A 24,435-nucleotide genomic window follows, 5' to 3' on the forward strand; every position below is an offset into this window, starting at 1 on the left:
ATTGGAATGCTTGTACTTAATTTTTTTTTAGGAATAAATTCTGTTTTATTAGTTCTCATTCATGCCTTGCTGTGTTCTAACACAGAGAAACATTTTTGTGGTGGAACCGATGCAGTCACAATAAGTTATTGTGCTTTTTTCCTTCAAATTAGAGACCTGAATGTGGATATTCAAACAAAGCAAGAAGTTTTACTATAGCCTGTGCAGTTCCACAGATGCAAAGATCAATTTCTTGCAGCAAAAACTCTCTTGTGCCAATCCTTATGCCATATATTAAGTCAGTTGACTGCAAACATTTTTCTGCAAACTGAGAAATTCTGTATTGTCTCTGGTTAACATACAATTGAGTGGGTGTTGCTTATAATTTTAAAGTAGTACTTATTTTCTAATTTTTCAGAGACTATATAATAATAAGGAAAGGTTTCTAGACACCATATTCCAGGACCTCTGGCTTTGTGCCCACAGCAGAAGTTACTGAACTTGGACATGGTGTTCACTACCATGGGATGGCAAAAAAATTAAGAAGTTGGTAGATTGATCCTTCTATCCATGTCCACAGATGAGCTGACACAAACATGGAGAAATGAAAAATACAATATAAGCTTACTCTGGGAATACTGTGTGCTGCAGCAAAGCCAAGACATAAAAAGAGGACAATACCAGATTGAGTGTAAGGAGACTGAAAAAAACAGTGTGTAACCAGGATTTTGAACTACTAGGACAAAGGCATTGGTGTACTCTGGCAGTAACAAGATCAGGGAAGGTTTCAAAACAGAAAGAAGTGGTGAGATTGAGAGCTGTGAATGCAGAGTTCATTAAACCATGGTAATCTAAGGAGTTAGAAAGGTGACTCTCCCTTTCCGAAGGGCAGCAAGGAGTATTTCCTTCCCTTTGAGGAATAAGCTCTGCACCTCTAGTAGGAACTTCCGTCTGCCATCAGCTGATAAGAGTGGACACCAGACTGAACATATCCTCTTCCTCTGTAGTACAAAGAGCAATCTCAGTGCTGCCCTGATGCTTCCCACAACAAACACCCTGCATGCCGTGCCTGTGTATTTGCTAACACACACAAGGTTGCAGTTAAAACACTGCAGTTCAATGTGTTGTTCACAGGTTTTACTTTTCATCTAGTGACAATCATAATAGATTTATTTTCTCAGCCCGTGACCCCTCGCCAACACTTTACCTAGATGACAACTGACTCCTCCAAATGAGAGGAGTTGAAATAAGTTAACTGTGAGCAGAGCAGAATCCAGCAGAAAAGATGCTGGTCCTGGATATGCAGGAGTTCTTGTATCTAAGTGTGGTTTTCCACAAAAAACATTACAGCATCCTTCTTGGGATAATTTTCTCCTGATGTTCCTTGTGTAAGCAGGGGTCCTGGATGGCAGTACTGTCTGTAGGGTGTTGGGAACACTCAGCTAGCTGCCTTATCCATGGAAAAGTCCTTAGTTGTAGAACTCAGTGGTCAGAAGGATAGATATTTTGTCAACTCAGGATAACAAGGTCAATGTTTCAGTCTGATAATCGTGTAAGGCAGTTGAAATATCAGATATGTGATTGAGGGTGTTCCAAAAAGCGTTTGAATAATGTTGTCGCTCTTTTGTTTTGTCTTAGAGGTGAAACACATGAGATTCAAAATCAAAAAGTGCCACACGCTTACCAAGAATGCTACAGGACTGAGGGGACGTTGACAAACCACACTGATCACATCCCACAAGCATTTTTCATTTCTCTCCTTCAGAGTCAGGTAGTACATAGTGTATAGTATATATTTATTTTCCCCTTTTTTCTTTTCTATCTCTGTGCAGATCCATCCAGTATTTTTGCTGACTGCAACTGTCTCTCTGTCAGAGCATCACAGGGATCCATGTAGCTGGAAAGGACCTCAGACATCAATCTCCTGCTGCAAAACAGTATTAGTTCTGCCTAAGCTACTCCCAACTTTCATTTAGTCTGGTTTTAAACCTTCTGATCCTGCAATGATGCTGCCTGCTTGGGCAGTTGACTTGTCTTTCACTGTCCTCACCTGTCTAAAATCTTACATAATGTCAGCTTTGACTCTCTCTGGCTGTCCTACCCCTAGAGAACATGGGAACATTTCATCCCATTCCTGCTCTGACAGCTTTTGACATATCTGAAGACTAGTTTCATGCATGCCCTGAGTCTAAATCTTTAATTAAACCCCAGGTCTTTCAATCACATTTTATAGACCTATGATCTTTCTTTTATGGCTCTGTTGGCAGTGGGTGCTGATTTCTTGCAGATCAGCATCTTATTGCTGGAAGGAGATTTGGAAACAGATGCCAAGGTTATTCTGTGTGCATACACATGAAGGGCTTGTGTTGGGTACATCTCACTACGAAATAGCCCTGATGAAGCATCAACAAACAATGAAATGTGATATGGGGAGCTGAGGCACATTGTGGTTTTGACTTTTGCAAACAATGGTTAAAGGCCTTCTTGTGTGCAAACTGAAGCGTGCATGTTTGAACCTTAGGAGCTTGTAGCAGTTAATATTGTATTAGCTGGATGTGTTCTGGATAAATTACACCTATGAGGTAACCACAAATTATGGTTATGAAACAGACTGTGAGTTTTGCACTCACTTTGCTTTTACAAATTGCATTGTTAAAGCATTTTCCTTGAACTCCTATACTGTGGAGGTTCTGATAAACTACTTATGCCTTGCTGACCTGAAGTGTGTTGAGCTACATGAAAAATGCTGCAATGAAAAACTTCAAGGAGTGTGAGAAATCTATATCTTCATGAATGACTTGTTGGGGAAATTTGGGCAGGATAGACTGAGCTTTTTACTCTGAATTTAAAATGCAAGAAAATACTCCAGCCACAGAAAATGGGGCTCCACTCTGAGGTTAAAGGCTAATTTAATCCAGTAGTCATTCCTACTTTTGGCTAGGTGTCAGCACCTCTGGTCTTTAAGTCTCCCTTACACTCCTCCTGTCATTAAAATCTCTGGCATCTTCTATGTGGCTGTAATGGGACATTATGTCCTTTGGAAAATGAAGATCTAAATGAAGAGTGTTGGAAGACAGTGCTTTAGACTCTGTCACTTAATAGCTATTACTTTACTCAAAATTGAAGAGTGTGGAAGAATCTCATGACCTCTTGGTAGATTCCCAATGTTCTATCACTTAAAACTGTATGACTGATGTGATGCCAGCAGTGAATGATAAACCTTATTTATCACTCTTTCCTCTCTGCTTAACCAAAAGAGAATTTCTGTGAACAAGAGAACAGCTCACTGTTGTGCAAACTCTGCACGCAAGATTTGTTTCATCTGCCCTATTCTACTCCCCCCGGCCCCGGCCCCGGCCCCGGCCCCGGCCCCGGCCCCGGCCCCGGCCCCGGCCCCGGCCCCGGCCCCGGCCCCGGAACTCGTGTGGCGCGGCCGCGCGGCCCGGCCGGCCCCGGGCGCGTTTGCGACGGCGCAGCCCGGCCCCAGGCGCTGGGGCCCGGCCCCGGACGCGGAAAGGAGCGGGAAAATGGGAGCTTCGCTTGTGCGGACAGTGCCATCGTGGGAGATGAGAGGGGAGCCCCGGAACACACAGAAGAGAAGGACAACTCCAAACCTGGGCAGATGGAGCTCGTCAGCCCTGTAAGGCCATCCATCTAAGAGAAGGTCACTCTAAACAAACCTACGACCTGAGGACCTCGCTGCCACTGTCCAAGCTCACTCGGCCCCGGCAGAGGAACCTCAGGATTAAAGGGTGGGCTCAGTTCAGCACACACTGTGTCTCACCTAAAAAATCCACTGCGCGGGCTCAAAGGCCTTACCCGCATTTGCAAAGCCCTGTATCACCAGCGCGCTTGTAACAATTGTGGGTGGAGACCTTTCCCGGATCTTCGTTCGCAAAGACTGGCCATGATGATGATGATGATGATGATGATGATGATGATTCTACTCCTCCTAAGGTGAAATTAAACATTTTTCATGCTGTCTCCATACCCGAAATCCTTCACATGAACAAAGCTTATGGAGTTGGCATAAGCATCTTGGCATGCCCAGACAACCCTAAAAGCGCTGCCTGGTAGAGGTGCACTGTCTGAGGATGCAGTCCTGGTTGGGAGTGAGGGAACAGCTGGACCTGTTCTGGATACCAAAGCAAAGCAAAAACAACTGGTGAAACTCCTCAAATTTATTGAATCTTCTGGGGGCTTTTTGTGTGTTAAGTTATATTCATCTTCCCAGGGTACTATTAGCATATTCACCTACATTGAAATAATTAATTTCCTTGTTATATGCCAACTCTTAATTTTTTGTTCTTTCAAAATTATTGAAATTTGTGACAAGAGGTAGTGATATGAGGAAATGCTTGGTTTCTGGTTTGTTAATCAATTCCATAATATCTCATTCTTCACAATTGCTTTATTTAATAGCACCAATTTCTGCTTTCAGGTCTTGACTTCCCTGATAAGCATTTAAGTTTCAGAATTTTTAAAAATCTTTTAACCTTTATCCCTTTGATTTTTTTTTTCTCAGCCTATAATTTATTATACAGTCTCCTGTCAGAGGAGGAGGTAGACTAGGTGATTTTTACTGTATTGCAAATTATAATTATTATCGTTATTTGCATTAGTAATGGATTCATTCTTATCACTGAAAACAATTCCATTATCTGATCAGACAGTTATCTTCACACTGTCCGTGATCATATCTTTTCATTAGGCACCTCTTTCTCTGTGGGTCAAAAGGAGAATTATTCTTTAGTTCAGTCACTTTTCACTCTTAACATTTTCCTTGCTTAAAAAGAAGTTTTTAATCCCCAACAAGGGTTTGTTGCTACAAAAATATGCTCCTTTCTGCTGCTGCGTTGCCATCCCTTCCAACCCAGCAAGGGATGGCACAGCGGTGCCAGCAGCTGCCCTTCAGTGACCTCTCTGTCACAGGCACTGGGAGAGGGTTTGTAATTCAGGTTCGGTGGGAGGGACTGAGAGGCTGATTTTCATGACCCAGCAAAGATATTTTAATGCCTTTTGGGATTAAAGCAAAGGCTTGAGGACCTACAGTCTCTCTTTAATGAAGGGCAGAAGCCTTCTTTCCCAAACCCTCCCTGTGTTCTCTGGGAGACGCAGGTTCGGAGAGGGATAATTGCAGAATGAGGGTGCAGAGGGAGCAAACACAGTCTCCTCACTGGCTCCCCACTAAATTTACTGTCCCTCTCCAGGGGTGTAAAACGGACAGAGGCACTGATTTCCAAACTGCAAGCAAAGGGGAAAAGAGACAGGTTGGAGAGAGATGTGAGGTCAGGCCACAGACCCCCCTGAGGAACTGAGAGCACCTTGGTGAGAGCTGCAGGTGGTGGACAACCTCTTTCACACCTCTCCTGATGACTTCTGAGTAAGGAATTAAGGACAGTGCAGAAAAGGTTGTCAGTCTAAACCAAGAGTTTGTTTTATTTATTGTTAAGCAGTTCCTGTGGGAGTTTCTGTCATCTGACTCAGGCTGTGGCCAGCAAAGAGTGCTTTGTGTTGGGAGAAGGAGGGGATGGCTTCTGCTCTTCCATCACCTCAGGCAGGAACATACACATGCTTACTTTGTGTTTTGCATTCCGTGTAATGAAGGTGATGACTATATTCCTCCTTAATGAAGAGCCTCTTCTAAGCAAGCAATGGTACCGCACTCAGGGCAGACCTCACTCTCCAAAAAGGATATTCAGGACTCCCAGAGGAATCCAACCTCTGGAACTTCACACCCCAAAACTGAGGTACCCAAGCCACCAGTAATGTTCATTGCTGTTATTTTTCATGAGAGCGAGACTTAGGTTATAAAAATTTTAATAATATAAATTACTGTGTAAAGAAGTGCATTACTGTGGAGGTTTACATCCACCTTTTTTTCCCCTTTACCTCCGTAATTGGTGAGATGTGAAGCCATTACCTACATAATGCAATTAAAGGTAAGATTTTCCATAGGATGTGTGCCACAACAATAATTCCATGGGTCACAGCACAAAGAGGAACTTGAATGCAACTTTTGTCTTTGGGTCTCACATGTCTTCAAGGTGCCAGCAAGGGTAGTAGCCACTCAGATGTTATTGTGTAATTGAATACAACATTTACACATAATTTAAAGAGTACTTTGCTTCTTGCTTCTGTTTGTATATAGGCACGGTTTAGAAGTAAGTGTCATGTAGGTCACTATAAGTATTTTTTCATTCAGGGCTGTGGAACATCACATTGACCCTCTCCTTTCTTCCTCTGCCCTCTGCTGAAGCCTCCTGTTTTGACCAGGTAAGAAAGGGGATACATCCTACCTTTTTCTTGTCTTCAAATTTGAGAGGTTTGCAGAGGAAACAAAATGAGTATCTTAAGTTACATAATTTCTTTGGCAAAAAAAGTATTTTGTTCTAGTAAATATGTCTTTTGACAAAGAAATTGTCCCCAGTTTATATCAGTAACAAGTTGTTAACAAATTTAGATTTGTTTTTCCACAGTTAAATACAACCATACATAGTATATATTTCTGAAGTATGAGGGTATGGCAAAATACCTTAGAATTTACACTCAAACTAAGGAAAGACTAGCCTTCAAGGCATAACATCATAAAATTCTTATTTGCAACCTCTGAGGACACATCCCAGGAAGGTATGGAAATAAATACAAGTACATTACACTGTCAGCTGTGACTGGGTGATGAAAGCTCTAATATGACAAACTAGATTAAAAAAACCCCTTAAGAGATTCAGCAAAGAGAATTCATCAATGCCAAATTAAGATACGCTCAGATATTTCTTGAAAGATAGAACCTCATTATCCTACTGATTTACGGAACAAAGTAATGACTGTGGACAGCATTGTCTAAAGACAACAATGAGCTCTGGTATAGCTCAGTAATAATTAGAGCCACATGAAATCTTCAATTTATTTTTTTTTTATTATTCTCAGATTATTTGTAATATAGGAGAAAAATGCATCCCACATGGTAATCTCAAATGTAATAAAAATACGTGTCCCAAGTTGTTCCCATATTTAAAATTCTGATTGCAATGCTGCCCACCAACAAAATAATAGTAATTTCTGGCAGGAATTATAAAACCTTAACTACAGCACAAAGCATTTTTCACCAAATTATTCACTTTATATCCACAATTATAGCCCATTTGTTTTCTGATGCTGATAACAAAAGATACATTTTGAGATCCTCGCTGTGCTACTCTTCCTTTAATAAATAAAGTGAGCTTTTCAAAAGCTACAAAATGGTGCAGATAAAAATCAAAACATTCCTACATTTAAAGATTCAATCAAAGACTTGCCATGAATGGTGTGATATTAAAGTTCAAAAAAAAATAATCAATTTAGTGTGTATTTTTGAACACAATTTGTCACAAATAGCATTCCCAATAGATAAGAATGATTATATGGTAAAGAGAGTAATTTATATATCTCAAGCGTTCTGCTTTTGTCACCAACATCGTTAAGGAATTTGACACATTTGCAGGAGAACAATATATGTCAACTGAAATATATACCAATTAGCCATAAATGGGACACTGAAATGAATGATGCATGTGCATGCTATACTTACAAGTAATAACATGTGGTTTAAAGTTGCTCGCGTTTTCAAACAAGAATTCTTTTTATGTTGTCATTTAAAATATCTAATATTTCAAAAGGTCAGGAATAAATAGCACCATTAGCATTAAAAGCTAGCTAAAGGGAAAGTAATTTGTTGTTCATTTAACATTGCATTTTATGTAATAGCTTTGTAAAATGTTCAGAGGGGGGAGATTTTGCTCGGCTAAAACAAGATGACGGCAGCTCCAGTTCATTATTAAAAGGAGATTTTTTATTATGCTATTGTCAACTTTAACGTCTTGATTCTGTTAGGTGTTTGTTAAAATTACATGGGTTGCTGAAGTGGCTATGGCAAAGGATAATGCCGAGAATATCGTAACTGTCAAAACAACTGCGTACGCAAGAATCTGCTTATACCAAGGTAATGGAACAAAAGACAAAGGAGAAACTCTTCTACAGTGTTAGGAAGTTAATAACCCTGTTGAGGTTTCCTCAGCAGGAGGTACTGAGATCAGGAAGCCAGTGTCTGGAAGAGACAAACAGTGAAGGCAGAAGGAAGTAGGCAATGTCAGGGGTGTGTGGTCTCTTAAGGCAACAGTATTATGCTCCTGAGGGAGCAAAATTGGGTGGAATCATAGAATAGTTAGGGTTGGAATTGACCTTTAAAGGTTGTCTAGTTCACCACCCCTCCTCGCCCCTGAAATAAGTAGGTACAGCTTCAACTAGACGAAGGTGCTCAGACCCCTGTCCAGCCTGGCTTTGAATGTTTCCAGTGATGGGGCATCTACCACCTCTCAGGCCAACCTGTGCCAGTGTTTTACCATTCTTAAAGTAAAAAACTTCTTCCTTATATCTAATCTAAACCAAATAGTGCCTTTTAATCTGGGCAAGAGGCACAAGTGCAATTTAGAAAGTTTTTAAACATAAAAGCAATCCTGCACATCTCTGACTAAAACTGAAATTGCTGGAAGATATTATCTTCAGTTGTGTTAAAGCAAGGAGCAGTTTGGCTTTTACATAAGGAACTTAGTCCAGCTCAGAGCATGCCCACAGGTAGCTAATCTTCAATGCTGATGATGGTCCCTTTTCTATTCTTTACAGCCCTCATCTCCCTTCAAGAGCTGGCAGAATGCACTGAATAAAAAAGAAACACTATTTTTTTTCTATATTAAAAGAGTAGTGCTCTAAGACAGAATAAATAGGTTTCAACCTCCACCACTGCACAGGGAATCTAAAGCCTTGCTGGGAGGTTGATGTCCTTCAGGAAAAGATATTATGGGGGAGGATCAGAAAGGCAGAAAGACCAGAGTGCCCCAGTCTGGGGAACCTGAGAAGAAACTGCAGGAAAGGTCCCCAGGACTGTTAGGTCTGTGTAGTGGTAGATCTCCATCAGTTCTGTGGGATTTTTTCTGTGAGGATGGTCTACTTCTGGCAGCAGAGGCAATCCAGCTGGCTTCTCCAGCAGCAGGCTGAAGGAGCTGAGACAGGATTACACAGGGTCAGAAATGAATTCGTGAACTCTCCACACTTTAGCTGTTTATCAGAAAGCATGGAAAGAACCGATCCTCTCATCGCATTACCTGTTTTGATCCCATCATCCGGCAGTTTTGTTCAAGGCTGAGGCCCAGCATAAGGGATTTCAGGATACTTTGGAGAATGTTATGATTATAAGCATTTCAGTGAAACTTCACTAACATTTGAAATTTTCTATGCAGATTTCTCAAAATAATTCTGTTTAGGTCATAGAAATCCTAGACTAGCTTGGTTTGGAAGGCTCCTTAAAGACCACCTAGTTCCAGCCCACCTGCCGTGGGCAGGGACACCTTTCACTAGGAAAGGTTGCTCAAAGCCCCATCCAGCCTGGTGTTGAACACTTCCAGGGATGGGGCATGGTATGAGCTCAGTTCAGCATTAACACCCCAAAACACATTTGCAATTCTCCATCAAGTTGACTCTTCCATCTCTAACAGGTAATTCAACTTAAACTTCTGTCCTCATTTTGTAACCTCTCGCCGTCCCCTCCTATCTCTCTTTCATCTTTATCTCGTGCTAATTCTGGGCTTAGCCTTCAGTTTGACTAAGAATATCAGATTCCTTAATCCACTCCTCCTACTCACAAGCAGATCTGCTTTCTTTTGGTACTGCCCAGGAGCCACTATCCAGATTCTGTCACCTACCCCCTTTCCTCCTCTGGTTTGAAATTATTTCAAAACAGGCTGAAAGCAGGGGAACACTTAACAGGTTTTGGCTCATTCTCTCCTAAAGCTATTCAAAAAATTCTATCTATAGAGAGATACCCATAGACTTTACCTCTGCCTTCCAAACTAGCAAAAAAAAAAAACCAAACAAAAAACCAAACAAACAAAAAAACCCAACAAAACCCCAAACAACAAAACAACAACAAAAAACCCCTAAACAACCAACAGCAACCAAAAAACCCCCAAAGCCCAAACAAACAAATAAAAACCCCCAAACAAACAAAATTACCCCCACATATCATCAGTATTACGACTGCAGACTCCAGTGTTTTCTGCATGAGTAGCTTTTATTGGTAGCAAGGTTATGTGCTGTTAGCAAGAAGTAAGAGTTTGCAGAACATCTTCTCTCACGCTCTCGGACCCACAGAAATGGTATCTGAAGAAGAAATAAATGCAAACACCTTGAGTTGTCAACATTTCTTGAGATTATACAAGTGGATTTGTTTTAATGTAAGTCAACCTGATTTGTCATGTGACACAAATGGACAGAACAAACTTTGAGCATCTAAGTTTGAAATATTACTGCTGGGGAAAGCATTGATAGACTGTGTCCATTCTGCTTTACTGCCTGCCTTCCTTTAATTTTAGTTTCTTTTTCTTTTCCAGATTTTGTGCTACCATCACTATGTAGATGACCACAACTACTTGTACAGAGGCCATGAGTCAGTAGAAAAGTGAGTTCCTATCTACAGGAATACACTTCATCAGTGATGTGCTTTGGTGTGGTGAACAGAGACTAAACTGAACCTAGAATCTCTGCTTTAAGGTAAGTTAAAATGGTGCCGTAATCACTTTCCTTTGCTTGAAATTGTTTTCATCTCCCATGTGGTCTTTTAAGTGATGGAATTTTAACTGTGCATTTGTATATGGGTCTAAAACTTACACTGTACCTCCTGTTCTAGATACCAAATCATGGGGTGGATAAAATAAAATAACTGAACAAGCAAATGAGGGACTTAATTACTAAAAGTCCAGGAAAAAAATGGATCAGTAAATCCTACCTCTGTAATCTGAACATCAAGCCATATTCCATGAAGTCTAGAGCAATCGCTTTTAGCCTCTTTACTTCAATTTTATAGAGAGGCTTTAAGTGCAGGCTCTAAGTACTAGTCCTCATTGGAAGGCTTATTGTCACCATCCTCTTTTGTCAATCATGACCTCAAGGATCATCCATATCAATGGAATACTTCTGCTGGTCCCAGCAGACTGTGAGTCTGACACAAAAACAAGCAGTTCTTGTGGAGCTTGGCAAGAGTGATGCTGACAATCCAGCCAGCACTAATTTTTCTCACCCAAAGAGTTATACAGGAAGCTTGCTCTTCTAAAGCCTGGAAAGATTTTAAGTTTTTCTTTTGAGTTATTTAAGGTCAAGACTTGAAGTAGTAGTGAATCAAACTATGGATCAACAGTGTCTTGAAAGGAAGGAAATAAAAGGTTTTCTTGAGGGTCTTTTTCTTTTAATGCTTTAAATAGCTTTTGTTGTGAAAAGGCTTTCAATCCACTCACAATTTTGTCACCTATCTTCTCAAGTAACTTTCAAGATTTTCCCAATGGATATACTTACTGTGTTCCATTTTGTCCAGATTCTACTGTGATAGTTGAAGCTCCTAATTTAGGCAAAGTTGGATTAATCCAGTTGTTGTTCCAAAGAAATTTAACCTTTGTAACTTTTCCAACATTAACTTCTACATCGATGTAGGCTGTGTAAGTGTCGTCTGGTTTGAGAGTTCCCCTGTGAAAAACAACATTTTATGGATGTGAGGCATGCCAGCATCTACTATTAATTACCAGTCCTCTCATTGGCTTGGCTGTGGTATCAAATGAGTAGAGAATTAACAGAGAGACAATATTTATCATATAATATGGTAACAACATTACTGCCAATTTTCCAACTTAATTCATCCCAAATCAGCGTTCTTCAGAGGCAGGTGGGCCTGATATGCTGCAGTCACACCTCACAGTGAGGACTCAGTTAGAGGGTAGTCCCTGTGGAGGTGGTAGAGTTTGCTCCCTGTTGCTTATGTAGGGAAGGGATTTTTTTGCATATAGATGAAATTTTCATTTAATGTTAGTTAATTTATATGATACAGATGTTGGGTTTGTTTTGGATGGGCAGAAGGTTTATCTACTAGCTGCTCAGCCTGGCTGTCTAGCAGATTCCCACACTGTGGCCAAGTAACATGGCCATGTCTTCCTGGTATCCCTGGTTTATAATCCGACTACTTGCTTCATATCGCACCAATAGAGCAAATTCTAAATGACAGCAGTTTGAGACTGGTGAAGGCTTCAGCTACTGCATCTCACTGAACCCATTGAACTGAACATTAGCCAATACTTCTCCAATCCTTTTCTTTGCTCTCTCTCAGACCCACACTCTATTTTCTTAAATTTACCCCTGTCAGCAGACATTTGAATGAATCACCCAGAAGAAACCTCTACAGTTTTATTAAGCTTCATGAAAAAGACAGGACTTTCATTCCTCCCCCTAGCTTTGTACTCACTCCTGCATCTGCCTGCAGAGGAGAATGTTTACTCCCCTCCATATTAAAAGACTTATGGTAGTGGAAGTAATGAGAGACAGGACAAATCCGTCTGCCTTTTTGTTCCTCTGCTGGATCCACAGTGGTGCCTGGTAGGATACAGCAAGTTTTGCTGGAGAAGAAAAGAACTTCACATCCAGCAACTGTATTGAAACAGGTCCTACAAAGCTAGAGAGGGCTGGAGTGCATCCCATACTGCCAGGTCTGCCAGATTCATCTCAGGTGAATGCACAGATGCATGTGAACTGGGATCAGCTCATAGCACACACCTTCTGCTGGCATGAGGATGTGAAGTCCTTGGAAAAGTGGAAGTGACATAGTTATAAGTAAAAAAAGCAAAGAATTAAACCCAAACCTCACATCAAAATGCCTTCTCCGTATTTTTCATAATTTCAAATATTTTAGTTGAAGCAAACAAGGAAAATGCAAATAAACAAAAACCACAAGAGGCAAGGAAGCAGCTTCAGTGTAAGCAGGAAAGATATGTGGCAACATTTTACAAGCCTGTGAAAGACAAAAAGATCAGAACTCTCCTATTGCAGGTCCAGCAAGTCCTTTGTGGAACAGCAAGCAAGCAACACCAAATTCTGGCATTTTAAAATCCTGCATTTTAACCTTTTCCCTTCAAGTGTAAACCCAGAGTGAGTGAACTATTGCTACATTTACATCAGTGGTAGAATTTGATCACTAAAAAAAGATCAATTTAAACAGAATTATTAATTAAAAATATGAATTAAATATTCTAGAAGAGAAGTTTCTTTTCTGTTGAACAATTAACTTACTTGGTGACCTGGTGCTGCTTTGTGTTCCCATCACTGCCATACAGGGCAACATTTACATATCCATTTACTTTACTCTTTCCAGAGAGGGTCACAGTTACTTTGTACCTCCAAACTATACAGAAGAAATACAGTAAGTTAGGCTGTACCCAGGGAGAAACAGTCTCTAAAATATCAAATGCTGACATTTTGTCTATTTTTTCCTGTCTGTACACAGTAGTTGAAAGCAGAAGATACAAAACACCAATGAGTTAGGTATGTCATTATGTCCTAATGAGATCAACATCAGAAATGGTAGACATTTGTGTTACTTTCTGGAAAAGAAAATAGAGAAAACTGGTCCCTACCATAGTAAATACAATATAGATTTCAGCATTTTGAAGGATTTCATACACAGTGATGTTGGAAAGAAGGCCATGTTAGGAATCAATACAGAATCTAAGCAGTGTAAAAGAAACCTGAAGCTCAAGGAAAATAATTTTTTGGGCGGGTGATTTCTTTCAGTGTGCAATAAGCAAAAGCAGCTTGAGAAGATTGTGATTTGTGTTTACAAAGGTGAAGGAAGAACTGTGTTTTGAGAGCTGACATTTAGGATAACTAAGGTTGTAAATGAGGTTCATTTGGTCCATCCAGTTCTGAAACCAGGCCAGCTGTGATTGGCTTGCTCTTGGCCTTTGTCAAATGGAGTTTTGAACATCTAAAAGGTGGAGATTTCCCAGCTTCTCTGGACCCCTCTTCCTGCCTTTAGCCACTGTGATTTTCATACTACTTAATAAGAAATTCCCTTGCTGCAACTTGCGTGCATTGCCTATCCTTTCCTCTCCTTGCACCTTGTAGTGCAATCCACTAAACATGTCAGTTATCTTCACTAGACTCTGTAGTTTGCTAACAACTTTCTTGTACTGGAGGGCTCCAAACTGGGCAGTAGTGTTGGAGCAAAACAGGAAAAAGCATGAAGAACTGAACAGCCCTTGCACTATGTTGAGACCTGTTCATCTGTTAAAATTGATTGTAAAGCAGGAAAATTAAAAATATTTTTACAAGGAGTAGGTAGCAATGGAAGGAATCAAAACTCACGAGGAAAATCCCTGGCCTCTCCAGTATTCAGGTAAAGTTTGAGAAAGTCCTCTGTAATTTTCCCTTTGAATTTATCTGCATAGTGACCCATATTTGGGCATCCTTCTTCTGGGCATGGAAAACATTTTCCCTAGTGAAAACAAATATATCTATTAATAACATTATCCAGCCAGCCAAGAACAAAAAATTAGTCGCAGGACATATTTTTAATATACCCACCTAACTGGCCCCGTATCACAGCAACAGATTTCAAGTAACCCTTTCTATGACTTGAGAAGGATCATGGGAGCTAGCCAACTTTCTTAGAGGCTCTGATTTTTCAGGGCTCTGTGCTGCTGCTTGGGCCATTTAGTTCAATCCAACCACATCAGTGCCAATCTTGAGTAGTCTTGAACTGGAGCAGGGAAGAGAGGTGTCCTTCCCAGCAACTGATGAGAAAGAAGGATGTCTCCTTATAGCTTCAGGTTGGGTCAAGGGAGGCTTTGTCTCGAAAACAAACCTTGCTTTTATCATGAAAGCACCTTTCTAGTATGGTGACAGAAGCAGGTAGTCATGTTCTCCCAAAGCAATCTGAGAAGTGTGATCTCTATCACCCGCTAGAATGTGTAAAGGTTGATCTAAGCTCTGTGCAAGTTTATACCTCTGTCTGTGCTGCCTGTAGGGTATGATGAGCCTGTCACCTTCCTGCTGCTCTTAGGCTGTAATTCTTTGTCTCCCAGTCTGGGACAGGGAAGGGCTTCCTGACCTTGGTCCATAAAGCATGGCTTTGTCCCTGGAGCCATCTTCAGTCACCAAAGGACTACAGGTTATCACATATTATTTTACTTCTTGTTCTAAACCCAAGAAACCTAAGCTGTGTTTGAAAGCTTGCCTGCTACAGTATGGGATCACAGTCCTTGCTCTTGATAAATACATTTGGCCATTACAGGAACAGCCTGTTCTCTTTACCTCTTCCCCAGTTCAATGCAGAGGAGCAGGCCTGGGGAAGCCACACAGGCTCCAGCAGTACTTCACGGCTGCCACACCAGCACCAAACTAGATATGCCCCTGTTCTGTTACTGCCTTCTCCTACTTTCACCTGTGTCATCTGCACAAGCTGTAATACTTTTGGACGTCTGACACCTACTCCTCTTACAGATACATTCGTTGGGTGCAAGCTAGCATAAATACATTGAATTTCAGATGCACAGATAAGAGCCACTATTTTCAATAAGGTGCATCCTGAAGTTCTGAGAGATACTTACTGATTGAAAAAGATCATATGAAGCACAAGGATAGCCTAAAAAGCCATTAGGGTAGATGATGCTGTCCGAGTAATACTTGTAACTCCGCAAATGATTGCAAGCCACAAAGTCCCGGGTTCCTGTGAAGAGATGCTTCCAGGTTAGTTCTTCCTTTCTGTTACCCTTCTAGGAAAGAGATCAGCACAGCCCTTGCCCTGTGATTGGGATGCATCACTCCTGCTCAAAAGCCTTAACACAGTTCTTGGAGCATCAAACATAAAGTTGGAAACTAACTTACTTACTTTTGGGGAATTGATGCCCTAAGGAATGTCACTGACTCAGCAGGTATAAAATGCAAACTTGAAATGCTTTGTGGAGACTGACTGTGCAGCTCAGTGCAGCCCCTGCCCCCCAAAACCCACTCATTTGTGCAATCTGACCGAGTTTAAATAGAAATGAGAACTGCATGAGGCAACAGTTGCATTACCATAACAAAAGAAAACCAAATGAAAAGTATTTAACAGTGAACTTCCTAAGGCAATGCTGATTTGCCTCAGCTGAGGACTTCAAAACAAAATTATTATTTGGGGGTGCGTAAGAAAGGAGACTCTTAGGATTAAAATAATGAATGTATTATTTTTCTTTGTGTTGCTTTTACTTTCCTATCTTTAGGTTAAAAAGAAGATCATATACAGTGCAGTTATTTCTTTGTGCTTTAATTTCCCACTATTAATAACAAGTTTACTCTATCCAAAAAAAAAAAAAGGAGAAAGAAAAAGTAATGCCTCCAGCTGCATTTAATAAAAGATGGAGTAAAAGGCTAGTTATCACAAATCAGTTCATGGATTCCCAGAGTTTAAGGTGTTTGCAGTAGTATAAGAAAGACCTTAGATAATATACTGAAAAATCTCCACAGCAGAAATCCTCTGTTGTTTTTTTTTATTTTTTTTTAACATTATGTACAAATTAAGTAGATAGACAGAAATTTTGTAATACTCAGGGATTTTATTAGAGCCATATAAAACAACAAAGAACAGTGTAATTGAGCAGCTATGTGCCAATCTTTTTTTAGCTGGCTAAAAGTAGACAGGATAACATCACTTCAGGGCAACTCAGATTGTAATCAGTAACTTAAAAAAGAATTACATTAATTGTTCTATCTCAGAAGAAGAATTTCAGCTGAAGATACACTAACAGGAGCAGCTGTGAACATCCTTGCCCTGCTCCATCAGTGCTGCTGCTGAGCAACTAGACACAAAGTGCAATGTGTGCTACAGACCCTTCTAAATTTCTTGGCACAGTTCCAGTAACTTTTGTTTCTGCTATTAGATACTTTAGAGGAGACATATTTTGCAAAGGCAAACCCTTTGTCTTGTTTATTTTTTAATGAGCTCTGAAAAATTGTGTGTTTTGAGCCTATTAATTGTTTTGCTGTGCTCTGCAGCTGCCATTGCTGGTGGACACACCAAGAGCTAATGCAAAACACCTGAATTAGAGAAAGTTAAGTGGCTACACCGTGACAGGTGACATACCCATGACTTTATAATGAATCAACATACTTACCTTCCCAGATGCCATCGAGATCTACAATCTGTGAGACAGCGTTCTTCCCACACCCTGGCATTTCCTCTCCTCCATTTGGATAAAAGTCAATATGTCCTATTGCTGGTCTTATGCCAAAACCTGAAGCATTTAAAACATTGGTAAGCATGCTTTAAATTAACATTGTCTCATACCTTTAGCTACTGGCTTCAAGTTTGTCTGTGCATGGTGTTTTAGGAGCTGTTAGTGACCAGTATGGTGTATTCGTTCTGTGTCTGTGACAGCACAACAGAGTCTTGATGAACAATTAGACTACTTAAGTGCCATAGGGCATAAATAATTCAGTATTAATACAGTAGACCTGAATACTCACCTAAGTTGGGGATTGTGGGAGCTGAGTCTGTATGGATAATGTCAACAAAGTCTGCATCAGATTTATCCAGTCTGACTTCAGTTGGAGTGCCTTGAAAATAAGGTTGAGCAGGGTCCAGTCCTGAATGAAAATGACTAGCATTATGTATAGATAAAGAGAAGTAGATGTAGAATCATTTCACATAACACTGATTGATTATATATAATGATTATCAATATACAGTTGCCTAGGGTTCCTCATTCTAGGTAATATAGGCATTAATGAAATGATGATGTGTGCTCTCTCTTACCAAGTGGCTTTTCTTCCAGGAAGTCAAAGAGGTTACTTCTGTGAAACCTATTAAATTTTACTAATTTATATATTTACACCAATATTGAATCCCAACCCTTGGAAATAACTTTTTTTTTTTTTTAATTTAATTGAACTTCCCTTTAATAATGTTGTTCAGACTGAGGTTGCTGTGTCTGCATCCCATATAACTCATGTGGTTTCTAGCCCACCTTGCTTGAGGGTACTCAGAGAGGAATTTCAGCTGATAGCACCCCGTGTGTTTGAAGGTGTTGAAACCTGCCTGCCTACTTCTGGCTCCAGTCAGATTTTGGGAAAAACATCTTGTTTTGAAATGACGATCTTGGCTTTTGAGCCTAGCAGAAAATAGAATTGATTTGCTTCCCACATTGCTGCAGCAATTTCAGGAGCTTGTAAAGTCTTGCAAATTACACAGTTTTTGCCAGCTTATAGTTGCATCTCTTCTTGTCCCTGGGCAACACATTAGGGTTTGCTTTTAAACTGACTTTTGTAGACTATTAGTCCAAGGTTCACCAAGCCTGAAATCCCTGAGGAAAAGTAACCAATTGAAAAGGGTTGTGTTAATAATGTCCAAAATTGTCTTTTATGCATGAAAGGTCACTCTGCTTAATGCACAAAGCCCTTGGTGCTGCCCGTGTGATGAATAAGGAGGTCAAACACATAGCTTTACCTCTGGAAGGGCTGAACATGTTAGAAAATATCCTTTGCTGTGTAACACATGTGCAAGCAAAATAATCATCATGCTGACTGTTTTCCCACGCTTATCAGGGCACTGCTCCTTGGTGTACCATAAGAGGCTGAGTTCTGTAATACTCAAATTACCTTGACTACCCTGCAGCCCATGGATAAAACCAGAAGAGGAAATGAGCAGCAACGTTTTGTTTGGTGGCTGAAGTCACTGACTTACCAGTTATTCTTCCAATCCCTGGCCTCCTCCTGCCAGCCTCACCAGCAGCATGTGCTCCAAGGCTGTGCCCGATTATGTGGACGTCAGCCGGAGAGTATCCGTATTCGTCCTGGGAAAACAACAACAAAGAAAAATTGCTACATCTCTTTTCATCAGCAATAGGGAAGACTAAAAAGGGGTTGAAAAACTAGTTCTAATTGGACTACTGACTCCTCTCCTATAAGGAACTCTTGTAGGATTTCAGCATCTGTTTGCCTGTATAGTTACTTATGTTCAATACATAGATTTTTCAAAACTCCTTATTCAGGTGCTCCCTGCCTTTGGAGGCTGTTGCAGCTCCAGACAGTTCTGTTCTGAGAGGCTCTGTACCTGTGTCACATTCTAGGCCTGTTAAGATTCACAGAATGCTTATCTGGCTTATGAGAGTCAGCCAGGCAGGAACTCTGAGTTGCAGCTGACAGGTTGGGCACCACATGCAGCTGGGGGAGAACATGAGAGGAGAGATACCCTCAGCCTTTTTGGACAGTAACTCAGGAGCTGCAATGCAGATGTAGAGAGTGAGACATGGGTCAGAGCACTCCTAGACCCAGCATGCTCTCTGTTTTTAGTAATTTATAGTTATTTTGTGGGAAATGTGTGTTGAAAGCAATTAGATTAAAAGAAGGCTTCAAACCAAGCATCACTTCCCATGTGAAGCTGCCTACAAAAGTGGGCATGCGGCACCTCCTGCAGAGTTGGGTACTGTCTGCCGTGGCTTTCCCTGGTGGGTCCTGCTTGTCCCCAGCCACTGTTGCTCCCTGAGAGTAGTTGTCCTCCAGCCTCTGCTGACTGGCAGCTTATTTTCTGGCATTCTTACGAGCTCTTTAGTAGGTTTTGGTAGGTTCTGTCTCCATGAAGAAGCAGTTTGACGTGTCCATTATTTCTGCCTGGCTGTACTGTGGGAATATCTTGTTGAAATTCCTATCCCAAGGTTGTCTAGAACAGTTCTTTTAAGAAAAGGTCTGGTTTCAGCACAACTGAAATGATCGTGGAGCAGAAGACTGTTTTCTGCTGGCTACATCCACATTCATGGAAGTTCCAGTACCGTATTTCTTTCAAATCAGTGTTATAGCTATAGCTTTGTATACAGAATACTCTTACCATAAGAACGTCTACAAAATAAGCGATTTCGGCGCCTACGACACGGATGTTGTTCGATGCCTGGGTGTACTGACATCTTGCACCTCTCTTCCAGTTCACACAGATGCAGTTCACATCTTCCACAGTAAGCATCCTCTGTTTCGTAAAACAAGAGTAAAACCCATGGTAAATACAATACGGAATCGAGTCGTGTTGCTTATTACAGCTCAACTCATATATTTTGTGTGAACTTGTATGGCAACCTTTTAAGAACCAAAACCTGTAGCATGTGGGTGTGGTCGTGCCTGCTCACAGTGGTGTGTGTGTGCTCACACAATGCTGAAATAGGATGATGTGCTGTAGGAATGGCCACAATCATTTCAAATGCCTACAGCAGTATTTTGTACAGAAGGGACAACAGTATCAATAGTGCTACTTTTAATTTTTATTTTCAATCAAACTTTGTATGTAACACTAAGAGCTCTACTTATGTACTGATTCACTTCAGTGATTTAAAAATACTTATTTAATTAAAATTGAATTGGAACTTACATTTTTGATTATAAAAATCAACAGTGTTTTTCTGATACCGATTTTTAAAAAAGAGAATGCCTTTTTATAAGAGGGTGCATAGACTGATGGTGTTCCTGGATATCCATTCCAAATTTATTACTTTATTTGGATATAGATAAATAGATAGATAGATAGATAGATAGATAGATATGCAGGCAGACACCTTACTGTCTGCCACAGAATGAGAAGCTTTACTGTCCTCACTGAGCTGGATTGTTTGGCTAAAAGTATTTTGCTTTAGAAGCTTATGTATAGTTATTCTTCTTTGCTTTGTGTTCAGACATTATAAAGCATCCAAAACCAGTTAAAACTGGCAAAGGATAAAAAAGGCAATTGAAGTGTCTGTGACCGTGTTAGAAGTAATAAAAATCAATGTGCAGATAGGATTATTGCTTAATGGGAAGGAAAGTAAGTAACAGATACACATAGGAGGGTTGATGTATTCACAATCCCATTTGCTCCACTCTTTTTTAAAAAGATTCACTGAGACCAAATTTTTTCTAAATATAAATAAATTGGAGTGTTGTGATAAAACATAGGCCACCATCATGGAGAAAAAAATTAAGGATTTATCTCAAGCCCCTACATCCTTGTGAAAATTGATCAAATGGATTCAAGGTACTATCTGAAGGAAATTATGAGCTATCTCGTTGACTGTGAAGTTCTAGGAAAAACCCTCTATTTTAAGAGGGGAAAGGGGGAGAGAGAAAAGTGTGAAAACATCACTATGTTTCTAATACTGTAATTAAATTATTAACTAACAAATCCAACAATCATTTATGAATTTTCATAAAGTGATAACCGACATGGATTTTTTTTTTTTCAAGAGAAAGTGACAAGTAAATTTAATCTCTTTTCTTTTTACCTAGTATCAAAGAAAAGCGGGTGATGGGGATGCAATAAGTGTGAAATACCTTGATTTAAGTTTCACATTGTTTCTCATAGTGATCTCATAAGTAAAATAGGAACACATAATTTTAAAAAATTGTAGTTATGTTAATAGATTTTTGAAAACCGTATCATGCAAGTGCCATCAACTGGGATTTTGCTCTGTGCTGTATGACCAGTAGCTTTCATTAGCTACAGCTGCCACATAAGCATGTTTGGAGGACTTGAGAAAACCACAAGCTGGATTTGCACTTTGTGTGGGGACAGGGTTAAGAAATAATTCGTGGAATTAGCAGAAAAATCAATAAAGCAGAGTGCTTTACTACATTCAGTGTTCATAGTAAGTGTTAGATTGAAAGCTTTGTTTGAAATGCTCCCCTTGAGGTCCCTTCTGGATATCATTTCTGCAGCTTTATTGCTCCTGGTAATGGCCAGCCCAAACAGCCCCCAGCCCCCAACAGCCACATGGCAGCCCAAGCCTTTGTGATAAACTTCCACATCTAGAAACCTGTTCCTTCTCTGGGGAAAACAGGATTCAGCAGCTCTAAGTCTGCAGTTATTTCTGGAATCATCCTAGATCCTAAGCAGTATCTTTATCCAGGGTTTGTGTTGTTTTTACCAAGAAAAAGGACACTTATGGAGTCAAATCCTGTTGTCACTTACTTCAGTAAAGAGAGGAACCTTATAGATTTTGCCTCATGCTTTTCCTCAAGGTACAAAGCTACATATTTAAGTTGATAACAATTTGAAAATGTCACCTTTTTCCCCCTTTCTTATCACTTCAAATATCATGAGAAAAATTGGTTAGAAACAGGGAAAGCAGACAATTTTTAGGAATGTGTTTATAAATGCAAACTAAGGTACCTCACAGGGACAGGATGTTCCTGTGGTACATACCTTGCACATGTCTGACAGCCAGTGTTCTTCTCCATTGTCTATAAATCCATGTACTATAAATCTGGTCATCCTGCTCGTGTTAAAATTGGAGTTCTCAATTGTTGACTTATCAACTGCAGAGACTTCCTACAGGAATGTAGATATTGAATTAATGTAGATAATAAATTAATAAACCTTTAAATCTGCTTTTTGTAAATAGTTTTTCAAAATTGCAAAGACCTGAACTATGGTTATCTGTATAGGTGTTTAAAAGTTATGCAATGTTAAACTCATCTGCAAGCATTCACATGACTATGGCTTAAGGTCTGTATTTCCATTCAGACAGGCTTTGACACGTATCTTAGAGCAGAAAAGACTTTACTTTTCAAGTGTTTTCATTTTGTCTGTGGAAAAAAATACCCAAAGATGCTCAGTTTCCAAGTACTTCTCAGTGGGGACCCTGCCAAGGAGCTGGAAGAGGTTGTCTCTTGAACAAAGTGGAATTTTTAACACTTTTCAGGAACACAGCTGAAGCCTGTGTTTATTCACGATTTTTACATGTGATTTACTAACGTTTAAACTGCAACAGTTCTTACTTGAAAGTCAGTAGGATTTTCTTTTGTGTACAGGAGGAAGTGAATGTCTATACTTTCTGGTTTCCAGGGTAACTTATAGACTGGTCTTTCTATAGTCCCAGACCATGGCGCATCATCTGTGAAGCATCCAAGCCTTTCATAGCAAACTTCTTTGCCTGTAGCATTAGGATCAGATCAATAATATGTGAGTGAGCAGAGAAGAGGAGCAGTTAGTCAGAACTCACAGCATCGCTTCTCTGGGGGTCTCTTGATTCCTTTTAACAGAAAGCAAAGACCAGAAGTTTCCCCCTCCTAGATCTTTAGAGGCTACAGTTTGCTGTAAGGAAAGAAGCCACCCTCTTGCTTATCAGCCAAGTCTTCAGAGGAGTTCCTCTGTGGTATCCTCTCTCATACCTTGGGTGTCTTTCCCCAGATGTTGCTTTTCCCAAAGCAAAGAGAACTGAAGAGTTTCTCCTAACACCAAGCCAAGGAATTGCAAATGATCAGTAATAAATTGAGACTGTGCTGAACAGCTGACTGCACACGAGAAGTCACACTACACAAGCCAGTGTCTTCTGCTGAATATAAAACTATAGCCTCATTAGACTGCCTCCACTCCCTGCCCCTGGCTTTTTCTCCATTTCCATCACTAAGAAGAGTACAAGAAATAATTCCCTAGTCATGGTAGAGCAGTAGCTTTGTTCTGACATAGGAAACATCAGCATTTCTTCCTTATTCCTAGATTAGAATTTCCAGAGTGGAGAAGAGGAAGGACAACATGCACATGCATTCATCTCACCATTCTTGTATGGGACAGTGAGCCATGTAACCTCAATCAGTAGCTGTTAAAGCACCATGTCATAAAATAATACCTCACAAAATACAGCAACATAGGAAGGCAATATAAATACTAATCCCTAAATGCTTACCTTCTGCTGCACTGAGAAGGAATAGGGCCAGTATCCAAATTCCAAGCATCTAGAACAGTAGAAAAAGAAAGAAGAAAAAGAAGCAGCTAGGATTTGCTAACCCACTCGATTAGCAAGCACACTTAGCTTTCTGGTGCTGAATTTTTTCAAGGTGAACAGGGTGCTGTGACTGTCTTCTCTGCAGCATCTGTCTATGACTGCTGTGCACGCAAGACAAGCGTGAGTCAGCTTTGTGCTTGCTTGCTCCACTAGAGACTGGGGGTCATAAATATACTAAAGCATAGCTTAAATCCAGAGTGATTTTTGTCCTATTGAGGCTGCACTTTTTTTCCCTAATCAGATGTAGAGGAGCTACTTTAGAACTATCATGAGGAATAGCATAATGTGAGCTGTAGTTCCCCGTTATACTTCTCACGTGGTGTCGTGAGAAGTCAAAAACCTGACAAGGTAAAAAAAACCCCCAAATCTGAACTACTTACGATGCAGCCTCGAAGGTCCATGCAGTAATGTGCAAACTTTGCAAGCACTTTTTATAGTCTGCTTTATCCTTGGAAATGTTCCTAGAAAGATAGGAATATTTATTTCAGATTATAGATTATAGCTAAGCTGAAAAACAACTTTAATGGTTGGTTTCTCTGAAAACTCCAAAACCCATGGACGTAGATTTCTTGAATTAGTGTGCTGGAGGCCGGAATAGGATTGGAGCTCCAGAGGTAGGATAATTCCTAGGCAGCAATGCATCAGGAGCAGGACATTAAAGAGAATTATATGTATCTGTGTGTTTTGTCTTGGCTGAGAAGACTGTTATTTTTAGTGTTGTGTAGTTGGGACTACTGGGGATCTACTGGGACAGTTAGTAGGGAGCCATACTGTTTTTATGTCTCCTTCCTTGCCCTGCATCAAGTGACTTCAGATGTGGAATTCTCCT

At 40.2% G+C, this 24,435-nt stretch overlaps 1 protein-coding gene across 1 annotated transcript; it reads right to left on the bottom strand.

The window, feature by feature from the left end:
* Positions 1–10,077: 10,077 nt before the first annotated feature.
* Positions 10,078–23,650, bottom strand: LOC113990564 (pancreatic triacylglycerol lipase-like). Its single transcript, XM_027726107.2, has 12 exons — positions 23,508–23,650; positions 22,600–22,754; positions 22,025–22,150; positions 19,688–19,822; positions 18,548–18,656; positions 17,332–17,451; positions 16,980–17,099; positions 15,438–15,556; positions 14,194–14,323; positions 13,120–13,231; positions 11,362–11,529; positions 10,078–10,173 (listed from the first exon to the last, which is right to left on the bottom strand). Exons 1-12 carry the CDS (start codon positions 23,554–23,556, stop codon positions 10,110–10,112), a joined length of 1,407 nt encoding a protein of 468 aa, XP_027581908.2. The 5' UTR covers positions 23,557–23,650; the 3' UTR covers positions 10,078–10,109.
* Between the last annotated feature and the right edge of the window lie 785 nt (positions 23,651–24,435).

The sequence above is a fragment of the Pipra filicauda genome, unplaced genomic scaffold (genome assembly GCF_003945595.2).
Source record: "Pipra filicauda isolate LSUMZ 115617 unplaced genomic scaffold, ASM394559v2 scaffold536_size338551_pilon, whole genome shotgun sequence".
NCBI lineage: Eukaryota > Metazoa > Chordata > Aves > Passeriformes > Pipridae > Pipra > Pipra filicauda.